The sequence below is a fragment of the Rhinopithecus roxellana genome, chromosome 13, assembly GCF_007565055.1.
Source record: "Rhinopithecus roxellana isolate Shanxi Qingling chromosome 13, ASM756505v1, whole genome shotgun sequence".
Classification (NCBI taxonomy): Eukaryota; Metazoa; Chordata; class Mammalia; order Primates; family Cercopithecidae; genus Rhinopithecus; species Rhinopithecus roxellana.
In genome coordinates, this window is record NC_044561.1 from 82,587,194 (window position 1) to 82,607,196 (window position 20,003).

A 20,003-nucleotide genomic window follows, 5' to 3' on the forward strand; every position below is an offset into this window, starting at 1 on the left:
CACAGTGATATATCATCTCATACCTGTTAGAATTACTGTTATCAAAAAGATGACGGGTAACAAGTGTTGGCGAGGATGTAGAGACAAGAAAACACCGGTATACTGTTGGTGGGAGTGTAAACTAGTGCAGCCATTGTGGAGAAGAGTATGGAAGTTCCTCAAAAAAACTAGAAATAAAATTGCCATATGCCCCAGCAATCCCACTTCTGGCTTTATGTCCCAAGGAATTGAAATCGGTATGCAGAAGAGATATCTGCACTCCCATGTTCACTGCAGCATTATTCACAGTAGTTGAGACATGGAAACAACCTAAGTGTCCATCAGTGAATGAATGGATGTAGAAAATGTGGTGTGAGTACACAGTGAAATACTATTCAGCCTTATAAAAGGAAATGCTATGATTCGTGACAACATGGTTGAACCTGGAGGACATTGTTGCCAAGTCAAATAAGCCAGGCACAGAGAGATACTGCATGGGGCTGGGCATGGTGGCTCACGCCTATAATCCAAGCACTTTGGGAGGCTGAGGTGGGTGAATCACCTGAGGTCAGGAGTTTGAGACCAGCCTGGCCAACATGGTGAAACCCCTGTCTCTACTAAAAATACAAATATTAGCTGGGCGTAGTGGCAGGCACCTGTAATCCCAGCTACTTTGGAGACTCAGGCAGGAGAATCACTTGAACCATGGAGGCGGAGGTTGCAGTGAGCTGAAATCACACCAGTGTGCTCCAGCCTGGGCGACAGAGTGAGACTTTGTCTCAAAGGAAAAAAAGAAAGATACTGCGTGATATCATGTATATGGAATCTACAAAAGTCAAATTTGTAAAAGTTTGGGGATATTCTTAACTATAATTCCAAAACTTACTAGTTTTTTTGGCCATTAATTTCATGAAATTCTTGCCACCGATTTCATTTTCTTGTCTCACTGAGTTGTTTACAGTCTCATTCTCTTTGTTTTCACTTTTCTTCCCAATCCTGTTCTTTGTCCAGAGACTAATAGTGATTATAATGAAAATGGGAAGGCGATGGTGAAAAAGAAGAAACCTGGGGAATCTGTCATTTGGGAAATTATTATTTTAATATTTAAGAAATGGTTAATTAAGATAAACATAGCATTTTAGGTTTTTTCTTGTTTTCTTTTGGAGGGAATTAAACTTGGGACAGTAATCTTAAAACATTCAGGTAAGGAAGCTTGCCTGGGGCAAGTGAAAGAAACGATCCCATAGGAATACAGCATAAAGTGCAGTATGTATGTTATTGTAAATCGTTTCCTTTCCCTCTTCTAGAACTTATCTATAGTGAGTAATATGGGCCTGTCATGAAAATGTGTAATTTCATTTGTTTATTTTCTTTATATCTTTTTTTAATAGAAAATACTGCAGTTTCTACCTGAACGAATTTTCTTTCGATGGCATTACCAGAGTATAGGTAAGTACAATTAACAATTTTTTAGTAATATGAATTCCTTCCAGTTGAATTTTCAGTAATTTTTATATAATTGATATCATCAAGATAGCTTATAGAAAGGAATATTAATAAGGGCATGGTATTATGGTAATGAAAACCAAGACAAGTTCAACCCTGACTTTGGAGACAAATATGTCTATCTCTTCCTCTGTGTGCTCCTAAAGAGTGTAGTTCATAGGCCAGCAGCATAAGCCTCACCCAGAAGCTTGTTAGAGATGCAGAATCTCAGGCCCCAGCCAGACCTCCGGAATCACAGTAGTGTGTATTTTTTTTTTTTTTTTTTTTGAGATGGAGTCTTGCTCTGTCGCCCAGGCTGGAGTGCAGTGGTGCGATCTCGGCTCACGGCAACCTCTGCCTCCTGGGTTCAAGTGATTCTCCTGCCTCAGCCTCCTGAGTAGCTGGGATTACAGGCGTGCACCACCATGCCCGGCTATTTTTTTTGTGTGTGTGTGTGTGTGTGTATTTTTAATAGAGATGGGTTTCACCATGTTGGCCAGGCTGGTCTTGAACTCCTGGCCTCAAGTGATCCACCCACTTCCGCTTCCCAAAGTGCTGAGATTACAGGTGTAAGCCACCATGCCCAGCCAAGAGAATTCTTGTTCTTTAAGCCTGTATCATTGACTGAAAATTATTCTCTTTGAATGCTTTACGATGTGGCATTGAGAGGAAACTTGAAATAAAGCAAGTTACCACAGCTGCCTTTTCTGTCCAGTTTTTAACATCTAACATCTCATCCCACTTGAATATACACAGCACAGCTGGAGGAATTCTGCGAAATCAATTGTGAATTCTGCCTTCTGTTTTAAGCAGTGTCTCCTTCAATCCCCTGCCGTACAAGAGTCTAGCATTTCCCACAAGTTTTCTTACTTACCAGATGTTTGTATTTGTGGAGAGTGTGACCTTACGATGGAATCTAACTCTGTTTGATCATTCATTCAGTCAAATATTTATTGAGGGAGAGACATTTGTGTGCAAAGTTCTGGAACAGAAACTAAGAATATGTCACCATTCTTGTATTGTATAGGCCTTTTGCCCAGTCAGGGAATATATGAGAAAAAATAATTACAGCAAAATTATCTCTATGAAAGAAGTATGATGATAGCAAAAAAGAAAAGTTGAATAATTCTGTTCAGAGGAATTGAGGAAGGCTTCAAGAGAGGTAACTTTGATCGGAGCCTTGAAAGATGAACAGGTGCAGCGTAGAAAGGGTTTTCTGGGTAGGAGATCAATATGTATAAAGTTGTGGAACCTGAAAGAATGCGGCATGGTTAGTGGATATTCCAAAATTCCGAATCCTAAATTTCATTTAGGATTATTTATGTGAAAATGGAATGGACTCTTATAGAAACTAAGTTATTTGAAGTTATATGTTCTTAATTTAAAGAAAGTGTATATGTCAATTGAACCAAATGTGTAAATCATTAAGATAGTGCCTTTATCTGTAAGTATTTCAAATACACAAAGAAAGTTTTCCTTTAGATTTTAGAGAGTTGTCCATCGCATTTCTGCTTAATTGAGACTTTCAGCTTGTGTTTTTAAATTAAAGTAAAAATAAAAATTTAAATGTAAGATATAATCTAAAGAGACATCATGGGGATTTGTGGTGCTCCATGGTACCGTAGGAATGGCTGACAATGAGAAATAACTGCATGCAGTATTTTTTATCTGTGCTACATATAATCCTTCTTCAATTTTGTTTATATCATTTGTATGAAAACTATGCTCATTTTCTTTAGATAGCACTTTAGAATGTCTGAAGATTAGTAGGCTCTTCTCAGCATGAATAAATTTATTAGGACTATGTGTGAAAATTAATTTGCATCTGTGTTGTGAAACTTTGTGTGTCTAGTAGGCAGTGTGTAGTATTATTTTAATTCTGCCTAATACCACATAAACTGGTTAAAATTGCCGGTACAAGTAGCTTTTTACCCAGTTTGGCAGCATCTTAGCAAGAACAATGACTGGAGGCCTCAGACTCCTCAGTTGAGACTGCCAAATACTGAGTTTCCTGAGCCATCTAATAGCAGTATGTGTTGTTTATCTGGTGTGCAGAACAAGTTGTTGCTATAAAGTGGTCAGAATGAATAATATTTCAGAATGCTGAAATATGAGCATTTGCATGTAAAATTATGCATGTTTATTACTGATGCTTATATACTTAGAGTCAAACAGGCTCTTTTCAGACAAATAATTTTTGCATGATAATCATATTGGGTGGAAATGGGTGTTGACACAGGTCCACATCTCCTCTCTACAGTGATCTTTACTAGATGTGCTTTGGAATCAGGCATTTTCAGATTTTAGAATGGCAATGTGGTGCATTGATGTACAATGAAGCAAATAAGTTAGAACATCAAGACAATCTTAACATAACACTTCCAGTGGTCTGGGCAGTGCCTTCTCCCCCCCGCCCCAACTGTGTAAGTTACTATTTCTATAGCTTAAGATAAGAATATGTACCATTAATGGAATATCTACACATAAGATAGCCTTATTTGGGCGTTGCCAGCATATGAATTCAGATTAGGTTCTGTCCACTAATGACTTACACAGAAGAACTTCAGTTTTCCTATAATCTTTTGGATTTTGAAATGGTCCATAAGAGATTATGGATTTGTAATTATATACATATATACCTCGCTGTACCTATTGAATTATTTCCAGTTTATTTGGATTTTTAAAACTGTTACCATTAGTCAGTCCAGGTCTTGACTGAGTTGTAGAAACTTAGAAACTATAGGGAAATACCAGGTATCAAAGGAAAGGAATGTGCTTTAAATATGTCCTCAGCATTGGCATCCTGGACTTTTACAAAACCTCTGAGTCTGGGGCAAGGAGGGGCCTTCTCACCAGCCAGTGCCTGACATTCTAGGTAGCAAATATTCCTTACCTACTAGGAAGAACACTCCTATACTAATGTCTTACTAATTAAATGTTATTGCAGCTGGTGGGGGACAAGGTATTCTGAAATGTTGGGTTAGAACCTTGAAGTCGTGGTTATACACAACTGATGCAGTATGCTTCTTGTCCCACACTGCATATGACAGTGTCACTAAGCAGAGAAACCTAAAATAAGGGCAACTGCTATATTCTATGAGTCTCAAAAGCCAAGAAGGAAGAAAATAATTTGAAACATCAACCACCGCAGTGCTTGAAGTCTGTTTCTTATCATGTCATCTTATTTTTGTCTGTAGAAAACAGAGACATTCTATTTCTCTTAAAACTGCTTTTAGAGGGAAGGGATAGTCTGTGGTTTCTCTTTGTTTTGGTTTTTAATGGCTGGCTCCTTGCTTTAAATCACTGAATGAGGAAACATTTGAACTCGTAAGTTTTGCAGTGTGAAATGAACACGGGTTCATTATTCCAAGCATCTGGAGGTATTTCTTCAAGTGATGTTTGGAGAGCAAGATGACCAGGGAAGTGGATGGCACAATACTCACGAGCTCTGCATTGTATGCTAATATACAACTCAACTATTTGTAAAGTTCCATTACTGACTACAAAAGAAAAAAATTGTTTATCCAATTTTTTCTGAAGTCATTTTTTAGGCCAGTAAATCATGGTGGATAATGGTGACTGCTTGACATCTCATCTCTGGGCAATAATTAGAACTGATGGAGAGTGAGGCAATGGCAAAGAATGGCACTGACAGCAAACCAGGGATATTTGGTATAAGGGCAGGCTGCGCGTTGTCAACAGAGGACTTAAGTTATATGTGTGTTCACTTTGAGAAGGCTTACTGCTCTGGAGCCTCTAGAAAGCAAGTGTCCTATCTCATTCAGTGTGCAGTGCTATGCCTGAACTCAATAATTATTTGTCAGGTAGGTAAAAGGATATATTTTGTATTAGAGATGTTTTATATAAAAATGTTAAAAATGAATTTTTATATAAAAAATGTTAAAAAGGTTTAAAGGGGTGGGGCTCAATTATTGGAAATTTCACCTATGTGCAATACCTCATATGTTTTTTTATGAGTCATTATTAAATCTAGTTTGTTCACCTAGGTTTTTTATATACATAGTGTAAAAACCAAGGGCCTAACTACGCTGAAAATTTGTTTTTTACTTTTTAAGTGTATTCCAGGTTTTGTGTTTGGGAGTAACCAGTGGCCCCACATTGCCTGGGATGTGAACATAGCCTCTGACCAGTCTCATTTCTCAAGGTCCCTACTGCCCACTGGGTCCTAACCTTTCCTTGGGAGCCTGAGTCTGGCAGCTTTCCCTGGTCCCCTCATTCAGACCATACCATAGCTCACTCTTCCTGAGAGAGCGGGGTTTCCCTATGCACTTCACACAGGACTCCCTCTGAAGTGCATCACAGCCAGGCTGGGTGAAATCAGGGACCCCACATGCCTCCATGTTCACCAGGAGATGTCTGGAACTAATGCCCCTGGTAGCGTGGGGGCCAACTCACTTGGTGGTTTTTCCATGCCCTCTCAGGGTGCTTTTACCATTACTGCTCTGTGCTTCTTCCCCTCCCAGGCACTTCTTTGTGTTTTGCCCTCTGGGGGTCCTCTTCTTGCCTTAAACAATAGCCCTAAAGCCTCAGCCTCTTTGTTTCACCTCCCTGACCACCTGAAACCTGACTTTTGTCTGAAGCTCCTCTGTCTCCCTCAGGAGTGGGGGTGAGATCATGGTCTTTCTTTTCTCCCATGCCAATTCCAGACGTTAGCCACCATCTCATCTGTGGAAACCTCTGTTTGATCAAACCACTTTCTACCTCCTGGTTGCTGCCATGTCTTTTGACCTCCTGCTCACTTGCCTTCCCCCCCATCCCCCGTGGCTTTGTTCTCTCCTAGCCCTTTTCCTTCATGCCAAGTTACCCATCAGCCCCCACCCCTAATCCTGTGTGCCTCTGTGGCTTCAGACCCTGATCTCTGTCTGACCATGTCTACCATTCTCCTGATATTTGACCCAGTCACTTCCAGATTGGCTGATTTTTTTTTCTTATATTAAAAAAATATATATTTATGGGGGGTGGTTAACAATTGATACACAGTAAATTACTTATATTTAAAATGCACATTTTGATAGGTTTTAACATAGGTGTACACATATGAAATCATTACTACCATCAAGATAATGAACATAGGTACTACCCCCAAAAGTTTCCTCATCCCCCTTGGTAATCCCGCTCTCCCATCTTTTCTCACCTCATCCCCTGACAACCTCTGATCTGCTTTTCTGGCCCTTGTAGACTAGCTTCCGTTTTCTAGAGCCTTACATAAGTAGAATCATGAAGCATGTACTCTTCTTTGTTTGGCTTTTTTCACTTGGCATAATTATTTTAGGGTTTATTTACATATTTCATGAATTAATAGTTCATTCCTTCTTATTTCTGAGTAGTACAGTATTCCATTGTGTGGATATACCATAATTCCATAATTTATTCACTTATTGATGGTCATTTGGATTGTTTCTAGCATCTGGGGCTATTACAAATAAAGCTACTATAAACATGTATGCTCAAGTCTTTGTGTGAACATATAGTTTCCTGTCTCTTGGGAGTGGAATGGCTGAACCATGTAACAGTGTATGTTTAACTACTAGACTGTTTTCCAAAGTGGTTGTACCATTTTATATTCCTACTAGCAGCGTAAGAGTTCCACTTACTCCATGTTCTCTTCAACATTTGTTATGGTCAGTCTTTTTATTTTAATGATAGTGTTATCTCATTGACTAACAATCTTAAGCATCTTTTTATGTGCTTATTTGCTATTTCTTTGTCTTCTTTGGTGAAGTTCAAATCTATTGCCCATTAAAAAAAAATCTCCGATAGATGCCTTGGAAATATTTTCTCTCCATTTCTGGCTTGTCTTTTCATTCCCTTAATAGTGTCTTTGGAAAAGTTGAAGTTTTTAATTTTGAAGAAATCCAATTAATCGATTTTTTCTTTTATGGATTATGCTTTTGGTGTCATGTGTAACAAATGTTTGCCTAACTCAAAGTCAAAGATTTTCTGTGTTTTCATATAGCAGTTCTATAGTTTAGGTCTTTGATCCATTTTGAGCTAATTTATGTTAATTTCAAATGTTTAGTGGAATGCTGGTTCCTCATGCTTAGTGTGGATCTTGTAGTGCCAAGAAGTTCTCTGTTCCTATTCCACTGGCCTCTTCTAGCAGGCTTGGCATACTGGCAAGCAGAGGGAGTTTCCTTCTTTCTGGCTCCTTGTTTGATGCTGGTGGTGTATTGCATTGTGTGTAATTTGGTTTGAAGCATGATATTGAGAAGGAGGTTTTAAAAAATTAAAACTACATAAGAAAAAAATTTATAATGTTAAAGTTTTAGGTTAGAAATATCTGTATGATCTCCTGGCCTTGAAAATATTATTAAAATATTGTTAAAAGATTGTTACTTGGTCAAAGAGAAATTGTCAAATGTGACAATTCTTACCAATTTAAAGTGAGAAGCAAAGAAATAGATTTTGAAAATATCATTGATGAATTTGCTTTCTTCAGAGCCAGGAAAGTAATATTATAATACATTCTTTGTTATAAATAATGTATTTAAACTAATGCTATGAGTTTTAATACACCCAATTTTACATTTTTCAGCTACTTTAATGTTCTGTAAAAGAGAAAAAAAAAATACATAGAAACACGCATACAGAAGCCATTTTTAAAAACCATTGCATGAAAGTACTTATCTTGATTAATGAGTTTTTTGATATCCCTTAAATTTTGTTCAGGGTCTACACTCTTCTCTCACTAGTCCCAACCCTGACATTTTTACTGCCTCTTCAAAAGTAGTAAGACTTAATTTAAAGGATATTTATGGTTAAAATGTAGTAAAAGCCAATAGAATTTAGAAATTCATAGAATCAGCCCAAGTAATTAGATCTTACTTACTTATTTATTCTTTCAGTTATTCCCATGGTCAATAAAGTGGCAACCAGTAGTGTTGATGAGGCATAGAAGAGGTGGGGTCGGTGTAATTATAGCTTGGATAAGAAGTTTAAAAATCCACACAGGCAGCCGGGCGTGGTGGCTCAAGCCTGTAGTCCTAGCACTTTGGGAGGCCGAGACGGGCGGATCATGAGGTCAGGAAATCGAGACCATCCTGGCTAACACGGTGAAACCCCGTCTCTACTAAAAAAATACAAAAAACTAGCCGGGCCAGGCGCCTGTAGTCCCAGCTACTCGGGAGGCTGAGGCAGGAGAATGGCATAAACCTGGGAGGCGGAGCTTACAGTGAGCTGAGATCCGGCCACTGCACTCCAGCCCGGGCAATAGAGCGAGACTCCGTCTCAAAAAAAAAAAAAAAAAAAAAAATCCACACAGGCATGACATATATAGAGGAACTTAAAGATTAAAACAAAATGAGAAATGACTTGATAATGTTAAAGAAGAAGTATCTTTGTGAACTTAAGGCCTTAAAAAATAACTACAGGGAGCTGGGTGCAGTGGCTCACACCTGTAATCCTAGGACTTTTGGAGGCCGAGGTGGGCAGATCACCATATGGTGAAACCCTGTCTCTGCTAAAATACAAAAAATTAGACGGGCATGGTGGCGCATGCCTGTAGTCTCAGCTACTCGGGAGGCTGAGGAACGAAAATCACTTGAGCCCCAGAGGTGGAGGTTGCAGTGAGCTGAGATTGCACCACTGCACTCCAGCTTGGGCTACAGAGTGAGATTCCATCTCAAAACAAAACAAAACAAAACAAAACAAAACAAAACAGAAAAACCCTACAGAGGCCAAGCAAGTTTCTCAGGTACTTATCACCAGTCCTCAAGCTATGTGCCCCCACTGCACAAGTTTTTCTTGCTAATATATATATTTTTTTAATTAAAAAAGAGTTCCTTAGAGAATAGCTGATGCCCTGTCTTGCATGAAAAATGTGCTTACCACATACCAGGCACTGTTCTGTGCATTCATATATATTAACTCATTTAAATCTCACTGTCAGTTTTCTGATAGATACTGTTGTCACCCCATTTTACAGATGAGAAAACTCAGGCATAGTGAGATGAAGTTACTAACTTAGGTTACACAGGTAATAAATGCAGAACCTACATTTGAACCCGAGTGGTCTAGCTTCTGAATCTGGCTTATAACTCCTAAGCTGTACTGCTTCACATGTATAAAAGAGTTTTTGAATACAACAGAATAGACTAGATCAAATACGTATGTATTAGTTTTCTGTTGCTGCTGTAACAAATTACCAGATTAATTTTAAAAAGTTTGGGACCATTGACCAATATGGGTCGTATGTTCTGTATGTCTGCATGTAATGTCCTTTCTATATGTATTTTTCTTCTCTTTGTGTAGGGAACAGTGGATATAGGCATCTGTAGGTAGTCCAAATACTTAAAAAACACCAACAGCTGGGTGCGGAGGCTCACACCTTTAATCCCAGCACTTTGGGAGGCCAAGGCAGGTGGATTGCCTGAGCTCAGGAGTTCGAGATCAGCCTGGCTAACATGGTGAAACCCTGTCTCTACTAAAATACAAAAAATTAGCCGGGCATGGTGGTATGCACCTGTAATCCCAGCTACTTGGGAGGCTGAGGCAGGAGAATTGCTAGAACCTGGGAGGTAGAGGTTGCAGTGAGCAGAGATCGTGCCACTGCACTCCAGCCTGAGCAACAGAGTGAGACTCTGTCTCCAAAAAAAAAAAAAAAAAGAAAGAAAGAAAGAAGAAAAAGCACCACCACCACCACTACCAAAAACAAGCTGGACCCATCGTAAGAAGGGGAAGGACTAACAAGCACCAATAGTCACACACAATGGCCAGGAGAAAGTATTTCCAAGAATATGTTGTAAGATGATGGATTAGCCAGATGGCTGGAAAGAGAACTGTCTATGCAGACTTTATCATTAGGTCTCCTGGGAGGTCTAGTATCTGTTGGCTCTGCCAGCCACCATGAGGTCCTCAAAAGGTGTCATGAAGCCGATGTTAAACTGAGGTAGAACAAACTGTCCAAGAAGGATGAACATGGGGATAAAGAACAAGGCCCAGGTTGAGGAAAGGTGTGGGCTAGATGGGCACTTGAACCTTAGCTGTGACAGAAAGAGCCAGCCTAGTAAATGCTGGCTCTAGACCAAAAACTACTGGATATGGTTTGGTGAAGGGAGAAGTTGGGGAAGGGGAGACACTTTAGCTTCCTTCACTCATGCACAAACTATTAGTTATTTAAGTGCTAGAACCTAGTCTGAGTCATGATGATGAGTTTCCTTTGAACCCTAGTGTTAGGTGTTACGAACAGTGGAACTGTTTTAAAAGGTTCCTTCGGATTGCCAGTGATTTTGTTCTGCCTAATGCATTTCTACAGAGAGTATGCATTTAATTATTATATATGTATTTATCAATGTAGCTGTGGCTTGTATCAGTTGTCAAAACACTGGCTCCCTTGTTAGAGGAGCTCTTTGAAATTCATTGATGGAGTAAATATGACTTGATATCTAATTTGTTAAAGAGCTATCACAAATTTTTCATCAGAGGATCTAAGTAATTTTTTTTCTTAAAAGATCTGTAATTTGAGAGGAAAGTTATCTTGCCTCAGATTTTCAGTATATTTCTATTTTAAAAGGTCATCTCCTTTTTTGAGGTTAAGATCCCGTTTTAGAGGCTACATAAGATATTTATATGGGGTTGTATTTCTCCATACTGAGGTCATGAATACACTTACAGAAGACTTAGTAATAGTGTTCCATCCTCCTAAGAGAAGCTTTTCTCATTCTAGTGAGCTGCAGCACCAAAGTTTTTGTAGTTGACTGGGGTTCCGAGTCAACCTTGATTCTGCCTCCTTGACAGTGACCAAAGTGCTCTGCTAGAGGATTTACTGATGGACCAAACCCCATAAATGTGGTTGTTATTGCCAGGAGAGAAACATGCCATTCTGAGTATTTGTAAAATGTTCTTGTAAAAATGTTTTCTGAGCAGTTGTTTTACATTATTTTTACCTTTAGAGTTTTAAAAGGAAAAAAAGCATCCATTTTATGCATGGCAAGAGATATGCACATAATCCACTGTGGGCATTTGGCTTACCTTAATATCAATCATTTTGACTGTTTAAAATAATTCTGAAGAGATACATACTTAAAGTACTTTTATCTTGAAAATGTCTTTCCCTCTGTGACATTGCTTTGCTTCTGAAGGTCAGCCTTCTTCCTTTTATTTTTAAAAATTATATTTTTGTCATAAGTACATATTTTATTCTTAAAATAGATATTTGATGTGTATTTTTATACTCTATTTATAATTCATTTTTTTAAACTTTCAGGCTCAACTTTAAAGAAGCTTCTACACACTGGAAATTCTACTAAGGTATTTATTGTATCGTGTAATGGCGTTTTTTATTACTCTTAAATTTGTTAATGCCACAAAGTAACAATGTTAGGCCATTTTGGAAAAAAGATCTTTAAAAACCACTTGATTTAGTTTTAATTTTTAATTGATAAATTATATTTTTAGGGTTTTGTTCTTACATCATACCTTATTGCGAGAGACATTTTAAATGGTATTAGAAGAAAATGGGTTGGGCTTCAGAGTTTAGAGTTCTGAGTTCTAATTCTGATTCTGCTGGGTATGGATAGGGACTGTGGGCAAGGCACTGACTGCTCCAGTTTATCATCAGAAAAAGGAGGAGCAGTCCCCCTCTAAACTTCAGAGCTCACATGCTTGATTCTGTCCATCTTGGTAACCTGGTTGTTAAAATTATAGTTGTCTCTAATTAATTTTACTAATTTTGAGAGCTATTGTGGGAGAAAAGAACAACAAGGTCTCACTCTTCAGTATTTATTTGTGGCAGATTTATAGGTTAAAATTGGTTTATATTGAAATGGATATGTCTTTTATTGTAACATATACTTCTTGATGCTGAGATAAGATTTTGCTAAAACATAAGTGGCAGAAAAAATTCAGCCTGGGATGAATATTTTATGAAAGATAATTCACTTGGAGTTAATTACGTTGTGCGAATGCTTTTAATAAGCTAATATATTGGTAGTTTTATACTGGCTTAAACAATCACAGCCTCTTAAAACTTGATATGTTAACTATTTCTCACATGTTGGAAAAAAAAAGGAGTTATTCCTAGCCTCACTGTAGATTCTATATTTTGTCCCTCTTATTTTAAAGAAATAGGGTTATGATTAAAACCTATCAGTTTGTTAATCTCGTGTTTATAATTACCCTTATTTATATTTAGTTCTCTTAAATACAGTTAACATATAAAAATCAGAGACTTGTGATAGAATTTCATAGAAACTTCCCTCTTGTTCTATTAAATATAATTTAATTAGATATACATAGAGCTGGCTGGGCGCAGTGGCTGACACCTGTAACCCCAGCACTTTGGGAGGCCAAGGCAGACAGATTGCCTGAGGTCAGGAGTTCGAGACCAGCCTGGCCAACGTGGTGAAACCCCGTCTCTACTAAAAATACAAAAATTAGCCGGGCATATTGGTGCATGCCTGTAGTCTCAGCTACTCAGGAGGCTGAGGCAGGAGAATGCTTCCCCCTAGGAGGTGGAGGTTGCAGTGGTCCAAGATCATGCCATTGCACTCCAGCTTGGGCAACAGAGTGAAACTCCATCCCCTGTCAAAAAAAAAAAAAAAAAAAAAAAAAAAAAAAAAGATATACAAAGAGCCTTCCCTTCTCTCTTCTTTCCTCTCTCCTCTCTTCTCTTCTCAGTCTGATGGCTGAATAGTAATGTTGCCACTCATTTTACCTGCTTGGCAAGAGGAGGGCAGGTGTGAGCAGGCATGGAGGTTTGAGCAGAGCAGTGGTGGAGTCCAGGAGCGTGTTTGGAAGTACGCTGTGAATTTACTCTGTTAATGGGGCAGCACTGTCACCAGCTGGGGTGTCTGTCCTAGTGTATTTTGACTTCTGTTGGGAGTCAGCAGAATATTTTTATTTATTTATTTTGGCTCTTCTCCAATTTTTGGTTTGGTTTTATGGCAAAGCCTTGTGTTTGACTTGCAATGTTCTTGCTCTGGCAGAGTCAGCACCACCTTGAATTAATTGAAAGGAGATGAGGCAGTTACCCCAGTTGCTGGCATTTGGAGCTCACTACATCTTTCAGCTGCATGTGACATTTTTTCAGTCTCTTTTGCTTATTTTTTTTTTTTAATTGACATAATCTTTTCAATCATTTAGGAATACAGAAATGGAGGGACATGTGCTTTTGAATTCTAGGAATGGGATAAATTTGGAAGTGTAAAGAAAGAAAAAGGACACATCTCCCTATGTTGATGTTTCCTACAGCATGATGCCGGCAATTCAGAGCATGGCAAAGGCGTTGGAGAAATAGAATAGGGACGTAAGGTATGAGGAGAGCTGCTCTGTCTCATTAAGCCAGGCCTTCAAGGTCTCATTTAGCTCCTAGTCTTTTGATTCTCAAGAACATTATCAACATGGCGTATTATAGTGCTAGCACATATAAATTTGGAGGGAGATTATCTTTGTCATTGTTTTTATGGATAATTGAGGCCATGGGTACTGTTGCCTTACAAAGTAAGATACTATTAACAGGAAACACTTACATAGTGCTTACTGGGAGTCAGCCATTGTGTTATTCGGTTTACATATGTTAACTCAGTCTTTATCATAGTCTTTTGTGGTAAATGCTCTTATCCTTATTTTACAGATGGGGAAAGTGAGGCATGGAGAAGTTAAGTGGTTCTCCATGGGTCCCAGCTAGAAAGTGGCAGAGCTTGCATTTGAACCCAGGCACTTTGGCTCTTGAACCCTGGCTCTTAACTCATGCTGTATTGCAGCGTCTTTGCTTATCTGTCACTAAGTAAAGAACTTGGTGTACTACCTAACACACCTTTAACTTGTAGTTTCTCTTTCTCAGACTGATGCTCCGTTGTAATGCATTTCTGTAAATACATGTAAGTGTTTCATTTTCATTGTTTTTAATTTTGTTTTTAGATAAGATGTGAAGGAATCAGGCTGTTTCTTCTGTGGCTTCAAGCACTTCAGACAAACTGTGCAGAAGAGCAGGTGCTGATTTTTGCTTGCCTAGTGCCTGGTTTCCCAGCAGTCATGTCATCCAGGGGCCCTTGCACACTGGAGACACTCATCAATCCCAGCCCTAGTGTAGCTGACGGTAAGTTATGTTAGCAGATCTCCCATGTTGAAATTATTCTTGGACTTACATTGAGAAATTCTTTCTTTTTCATTTTCTTGAATAGAAATCCTGATGGAGTCTAAAGAGGAATTATTCCCCTTTCATATTCACTGTAGATTCTTACACACCTTAGAATCAAAAGACTTGGAGCTCATTTTATATGAAATGATGACAGGATAAATTTACTGAAGTGATGGAAGCAGGAATAGGAGGGGACAGATGTTGGCAGTAGCAGGAAGTAAAAACATGGGAAGTCTGGACTGGTTTTCTGGCTATTAATGAGATTAAACTCCACCATCCAAAGCTACTGTCTATTCTTATCACTGTTGTTCATAAGTGGACATTGAGCTGCTCACCAGGATCTTATTTTGCCACTGTGTATTTTCCTGCAGCATCTGTGGAAAGACAATAGTGGTCTCATGGGACTATTAACGGTGGCCATTTGTGTCCTGTGAGTTTTCAAGGAACTTGCCTGTTGGGACCATTGATTTATTACTGTATATTGCACTATTGCTCAGTGACTGGCATTTGATCTTGGGCTGACCAAAGCAGAATTTGAAAGGGAAAGAATGGTGCAGCGGGAGAAGGTGTTTCGTGGGCATCAGGGCTGTGTTTCCAGGCCCTTTAGGCACACTGCCTTGGAGTGTGCTCCTCAGTGTGAGCAGTTTCAGTGGATGGAGAGATGTATTTTAATAGAGACCATTTTTAAAACCCTAAACTATGTTTAAAATTTAACTTTGGTGAATGAGCTCTCATCATTTTCTGTCCTTTCAGTAAAGATATATCCAGAAGAAATCACTCCACTCCTGCCAGCCGTATCGGGGGAGAAGATTGCTGAAGACCAAACCTGCTTTTTTCTTCAAATACTGTTGAAGTATATGGTTATTCAGGTCAGGGAAAAATTATGACTCTTTCAGTGTGGTGGGTTTATTCTCAGCAGGAAGAGGAAATATTGCCTCTTTTCTCTCTGCATATCCGTATTTTTTCACTTTTCTTTTTCTTTGAGGTGATTTTATGTGATATTTTAGCAAGTGCAGAGTATGTACCATTTTTTAGGTCACTGCAGCAAGACCAGCTGTATGTACTATTTTGTGAGTGTGTTTAAACCATTTTTCTCACTTTACTTCTTTCCTGCCCCTAATCTCTATGCTTGCAAGACAGGTTGAAGGAGGAGGCGGGCCCAGAGGCTGAACAGGTGGGCAGGAATAGGCAGAGAAGACCTGTTATCAGGGGATCTGAAGGAAAGCACATGGAGCAATCTCCTCATGCCATTGGCACAGGCCTCCTTTATGTCATGTATTATTTTTTCTCATATGCACCAATTGCATACAGAACTGAAGTAACTGGTTTATGATTTTAATAGGAGATTTGTGACCCTGGTCTAGATTTCTGAATAATAGTTAGAATAAAATGTGCTGATTCTTTTTTCTCAGCAAATACTTCTGTTGTCCTTGAGTTCGTCCTGGGTATTGTCCAGTATCTGTCTTCCCCTTCACAGCCGAGTTGTTGAAGTAATAATCTCTACTGAGTTCACATCCTCACTTCATGTTCTTTTGACACCCACTGTTAGCTGCCTTCTGCCCTGTCACTGCTAAAGTGGCAAGCCCCAAACCACAAGGGTTCTAGGGTCAGCCCAGAAGGAGGGCACACTTCAGGTTTTGCTCTCCTTATTCTTTGAGGGGATTAGACTACCCCTCCTTTATGAGTTTCTCTTCTCTTCTGATATTTTCTCTGGCCTTTCTCCCTTCCTTTCACTCCTTTCTAGTTTTCTTTAGGGAACTGTGCTTTTTTCTGCTGTCTCTCAAGATTGAGTACTTGACTGCTTTTTCTGAATACTTAGCAATTTTGTCCCCTTTCCTTGCCCCTTCCCCTTTAGCCCGAAACAGAAACACAGGACTTCAAAATCCTGAAAACCTGACTGGGGCATGCTTTCATATTCTGGAAACTCCACATTTGAACTCTAATGGCCCATTCTAGATGCATCTCAAATGCCAGCTGTTCAGAAATGTTTGGACATTCCATTTGTCCTGGAAAATCAACAGAGTATCCAGAACTTGGGGGCTTTGGGTTCTCATTCTAGGTGTGTCACTAATGAGTTGTGTGACCTCAGATAAGGCGGATGGAATTGATATAGGATAGAGGTTTGCATGCAGACTGTGAACCTTCTAATTGTGTGCAAAGTTTTAGGTGCATATCGGTGCCTCCCTTCTGCCTTCTCTTCTGTCGATTGAGATGAGTTCTCAGAGCACAGCTTTTGGCATATTATGGATGCTGAGCCCTGCTGCCCCTGGGGTAGCCAAAACATCTCATCCCTTTACCTCAGGTGCTGCACAAATTTCATTTTCTAAGTGGACATGTCAGGAAGGAAGTTGGGAAGCCCTGCTCTAGAGCGCTCTGTGGTCTAACAAACATTAAGAACCACTGACAAGTCTTCTCTAAGGGCCATGTTTCCCTAAATCATGTGGGGGTGACTGCACCTGTTTAACCAGGCTGTCCTCCTGGCTCCTGAAGGATGGTCTCAGATATTGAGCAGTTTTGGAGTGCTCCCACTATGCAAACACTGATGGGTTTTTGAGGGGGAGAATATTGTCTCAACACTATGAAAGATTTAAACTTAATCCATAGTGGACTGGCATGCCTGGTTTATCTTAGCCTTTGAATTTTTTTAATACAGAGAATGCATTTTCCAAGATTCCATGGATTTTGCCTTTTGATATTGATTCTATATGTGGGTAACATTGGATGAAATTCTTGAGAGGGATTGTTTCTTTAATTTCTATTTATTATAAATGGCCTTTTTCTGAGTTTAGAAAAAAGCACCTGATTATTCGTGACTAAATGTTTTAAAGGCACAAGAAATGTTAGATAATTACAAAAAACAGAGAGAAAAAATATGGACATGATATATTATAGTAGGTTGTAAAAGATATGATGTCACTGAGTTGTTTGGCTCTCAGTAAAAATGCTGTTTTAGCATAGTTACTGTTTTGTTTTGAAGTGCTCATTCCTGCCGTCTTTTGAGCCTTGTTACTATTTCATTACATGACTGTCAGCATACTTGTCATTTTTACATTTAGGGTAGGAATTTTAGTAACGTAACAACACTTCAGTTTAGTATATGTTAATTTGAAATGTAAATATACATATGTTCTTTTCCACATATTATCCAAAGGCTGCGAGCTTGGAGTGGAAGAATAAGGAGAATCAAGATACTGGTTTTAAATTTCTTTTTACATTGTTTCGAAAGTATTATCTTCCTCATTTATTTCCATCATTTACTAAGTTAACAAACATCTACAAACCTGTACTTGGTAAGTACTGTTGGAGCCGTGTATAGAGGATATCCAAAGGAAAGCTATGCAGTCTCTTTCAAAGTGACCTTTGGTTATTTTAAAGTAAAATAGCCATTTTATTTTTGTATTGAATGGTAACTTTATTATTAGATGTTTAAAGTTTCTTAATAAGTGATGTTAATTATTTGTACCTACTAAGATATACCTCAGCTCACAGCAGTAAAAGGGAACCGTGAACCGTGGCTCCTATACTCAGAAATAATTTGAAATGTATTTATGATATTTTTGGTATAATTATACTGTCATCCTTTAATGTAAAAATCTCTGCATTTCCTAAAGTCTTTCCTTGTGGGTGGTGGGGTATGGTGACCTCAGGCTTTGTTCAGTGACTGGCGGCCAGCCCAGGGCAAATAGCTGCCATTGTATGCCTTTTCTTTCATGCTGGGTCCTACATCCACAGCTACTACTGACAGGTACTTATGGAGAACCAAATTTTAGGTGATTGTACAAGCTATGGGCAGTAAGCCCCAGAGGACTAGGAAACAGAAAGGAATTTCTAATTTGGCACCTAATGTTTTTCTGTTCTGTAAGAAATGAGGACTCAGAGGACAGAAGCATCCCTTAGAGTGGTGAAGGTGGGCGTCAAATCTTCCTCTCCCTATTATCTAAAACAGGTAGTTCAAATGAATAATTAAAAACAGTTTTGGAGGGGAAATAGTGACATGAGATGTTACTCTTTTGGGGAACGTGGTCACCTGATTCAGTTGTCTGCGCTGTGTGTGTTCTGTGTTTGCGTACACACACACACACACACACACACACACACACACACACACACACACACATGCACGGGAAGAGAAGCCAAAACTTGGTGCGTTTTGAAAGATGTAGAATTACTGACTTTTAGGGGCACTGGGACATGTATTTCCGTAGCTATATATATGTGAATATTTTTTCAATATTTGTTTCTGATTTCATATGTACTCTAAATTCATTGTGAAAACATGGTGTATTGTTAATATTCCTAGATTAAAAGTTATTTGTTGATAATTTTTCTGCCTTATACAGGTATTCCAGATATACAAAAATTATTAAGATAGAGAGTTGAACTTATGGCAAGTAGTATCTCAAATCCAATACCATATAATTTTCATATTGATTATGGAATTTAAAGAATCAGAAATTGACTTCTTATTAAGTCTTTGGAAAAGGGAGCATTTGATTGCCTCAAAGATGAAATGTGACTTTCTGAATTCTTTCAAATGTAAAGTAGATGATATTGATTCTGTTTCATTGGATTCATCTAAAGGGAAAAGGATATAACTCTAAAGTTCAGTGGATTTAATCGCTGCAATGTTAGATGTTAAAATACCTAAAATTATGTTTTAAAAGTTCATATATATGTTTACATTTGTTCCAGCTATAAAATTAAATTAGGTATAATATATGTGAAAAGATTTTCACTATTATAGTCTCATGTAATTTATCAAAATTGTTAAAAATAGTTGTTAGCTTAGTTTTTCCATAGCTATATATCATAGATACATAAACAATCACCATCACCACCCATTCTCAGTCAGATCACAAGGTGGAATCAGAAAGGAGCCTACCAAAAAAATGCCATTTTTAATCATTGAAGTTGTTCATTCTTAATTGCTATTTAGACAACCAAAAATTGGATTTAATTGGAAGCCAAAACATTTGTAGGGGTTACATAATGTTATGATTTATTAGCCTAATCAATCATGTGTTCTCTTTTCTACCAGACATCCCCCATTTGAGACCAAAGCCAGTGTACATTACTACAACTCGAGACAATGAGAACATTTACAGTACAAAAATTCCATATATGGCAGCTCGTGTTGTTTTTATTAAGTGGATTGTAACCTTCTTTTTGGAAAAAAAGTATCTAACTGCAACACAGAACACTAAAAATGGAGTTGATGTATTGCCTAAAATCATCCAGGTATGCCGTTCATCATCTTTTTATCTGTTAATGCTTCTGTAATAAAATACACTGGAACATAGCCGGAGTTATTGATTATTAGAGTTATTGGTTCTTCCACGTTGTTGGTTATAGGTAAGTGATTTTATTGGCCCCCTGCCTGTAATGCCAAGGTTTCAGAGGGACTTGTGAGTTTGAATCACTTGCTGTGCATTGTTGGGAC

General features: G+C 38.4%; 1 protein-coding gene across 9 annotated transcripts in view; it reads left to right on the forward strand.

Annotated features, from left to right (window-relative positions):
- The window catches only part of RALGAPA2 (Ral GTPase activating protein catalytic alpha subunit 2), a 329,915-nt gene that overhangs the window by 58,416 nt on the left and 251,496 nt on the right, over nucleotides 1–20,003 (forward strand). For 8 of the 9 annotated variants that reach the window (XR_004052562.1, XM_030914155.1, XM_030914151.1 and 5 more), the window contains exons 4-9: nucleotides 1,371–1,428; nucleotides 11,690–11,733; nucleotides 14,344–14,521; nucleotides 15,317–15,432; nucleotides 17,715–17,853; nucleotides 19,602–19,801. Coding sequence is in view for 8 of the 9 variants with exons in the window: in XM_030914155.1 (XP_030770015.1) it covers nucleotides 1,371–1,428; nucleotides 11,690–11,733; nucleotides 14,344–14,521; nucleotides 15,317–15,432; nucleotides 17,715–17,853; nucleotides 19,602–19,801 (735 nt within the window). In the remaining variant the exon portion in view is untranslated. Of the gene's footprint in view, nucleotides 1–1,370; nucleotides 1,429–11,689; nucleotides 11,734–14,343; nucleotides 14,522–15,316; nucleotides 15,433–17,714; nucleotides 17,854–19,601; nucleotides 19,802–20,003 lie in introns of those variants that run through there. The other variant, XM_030914156.1, reaches the window with a different exon arrangement.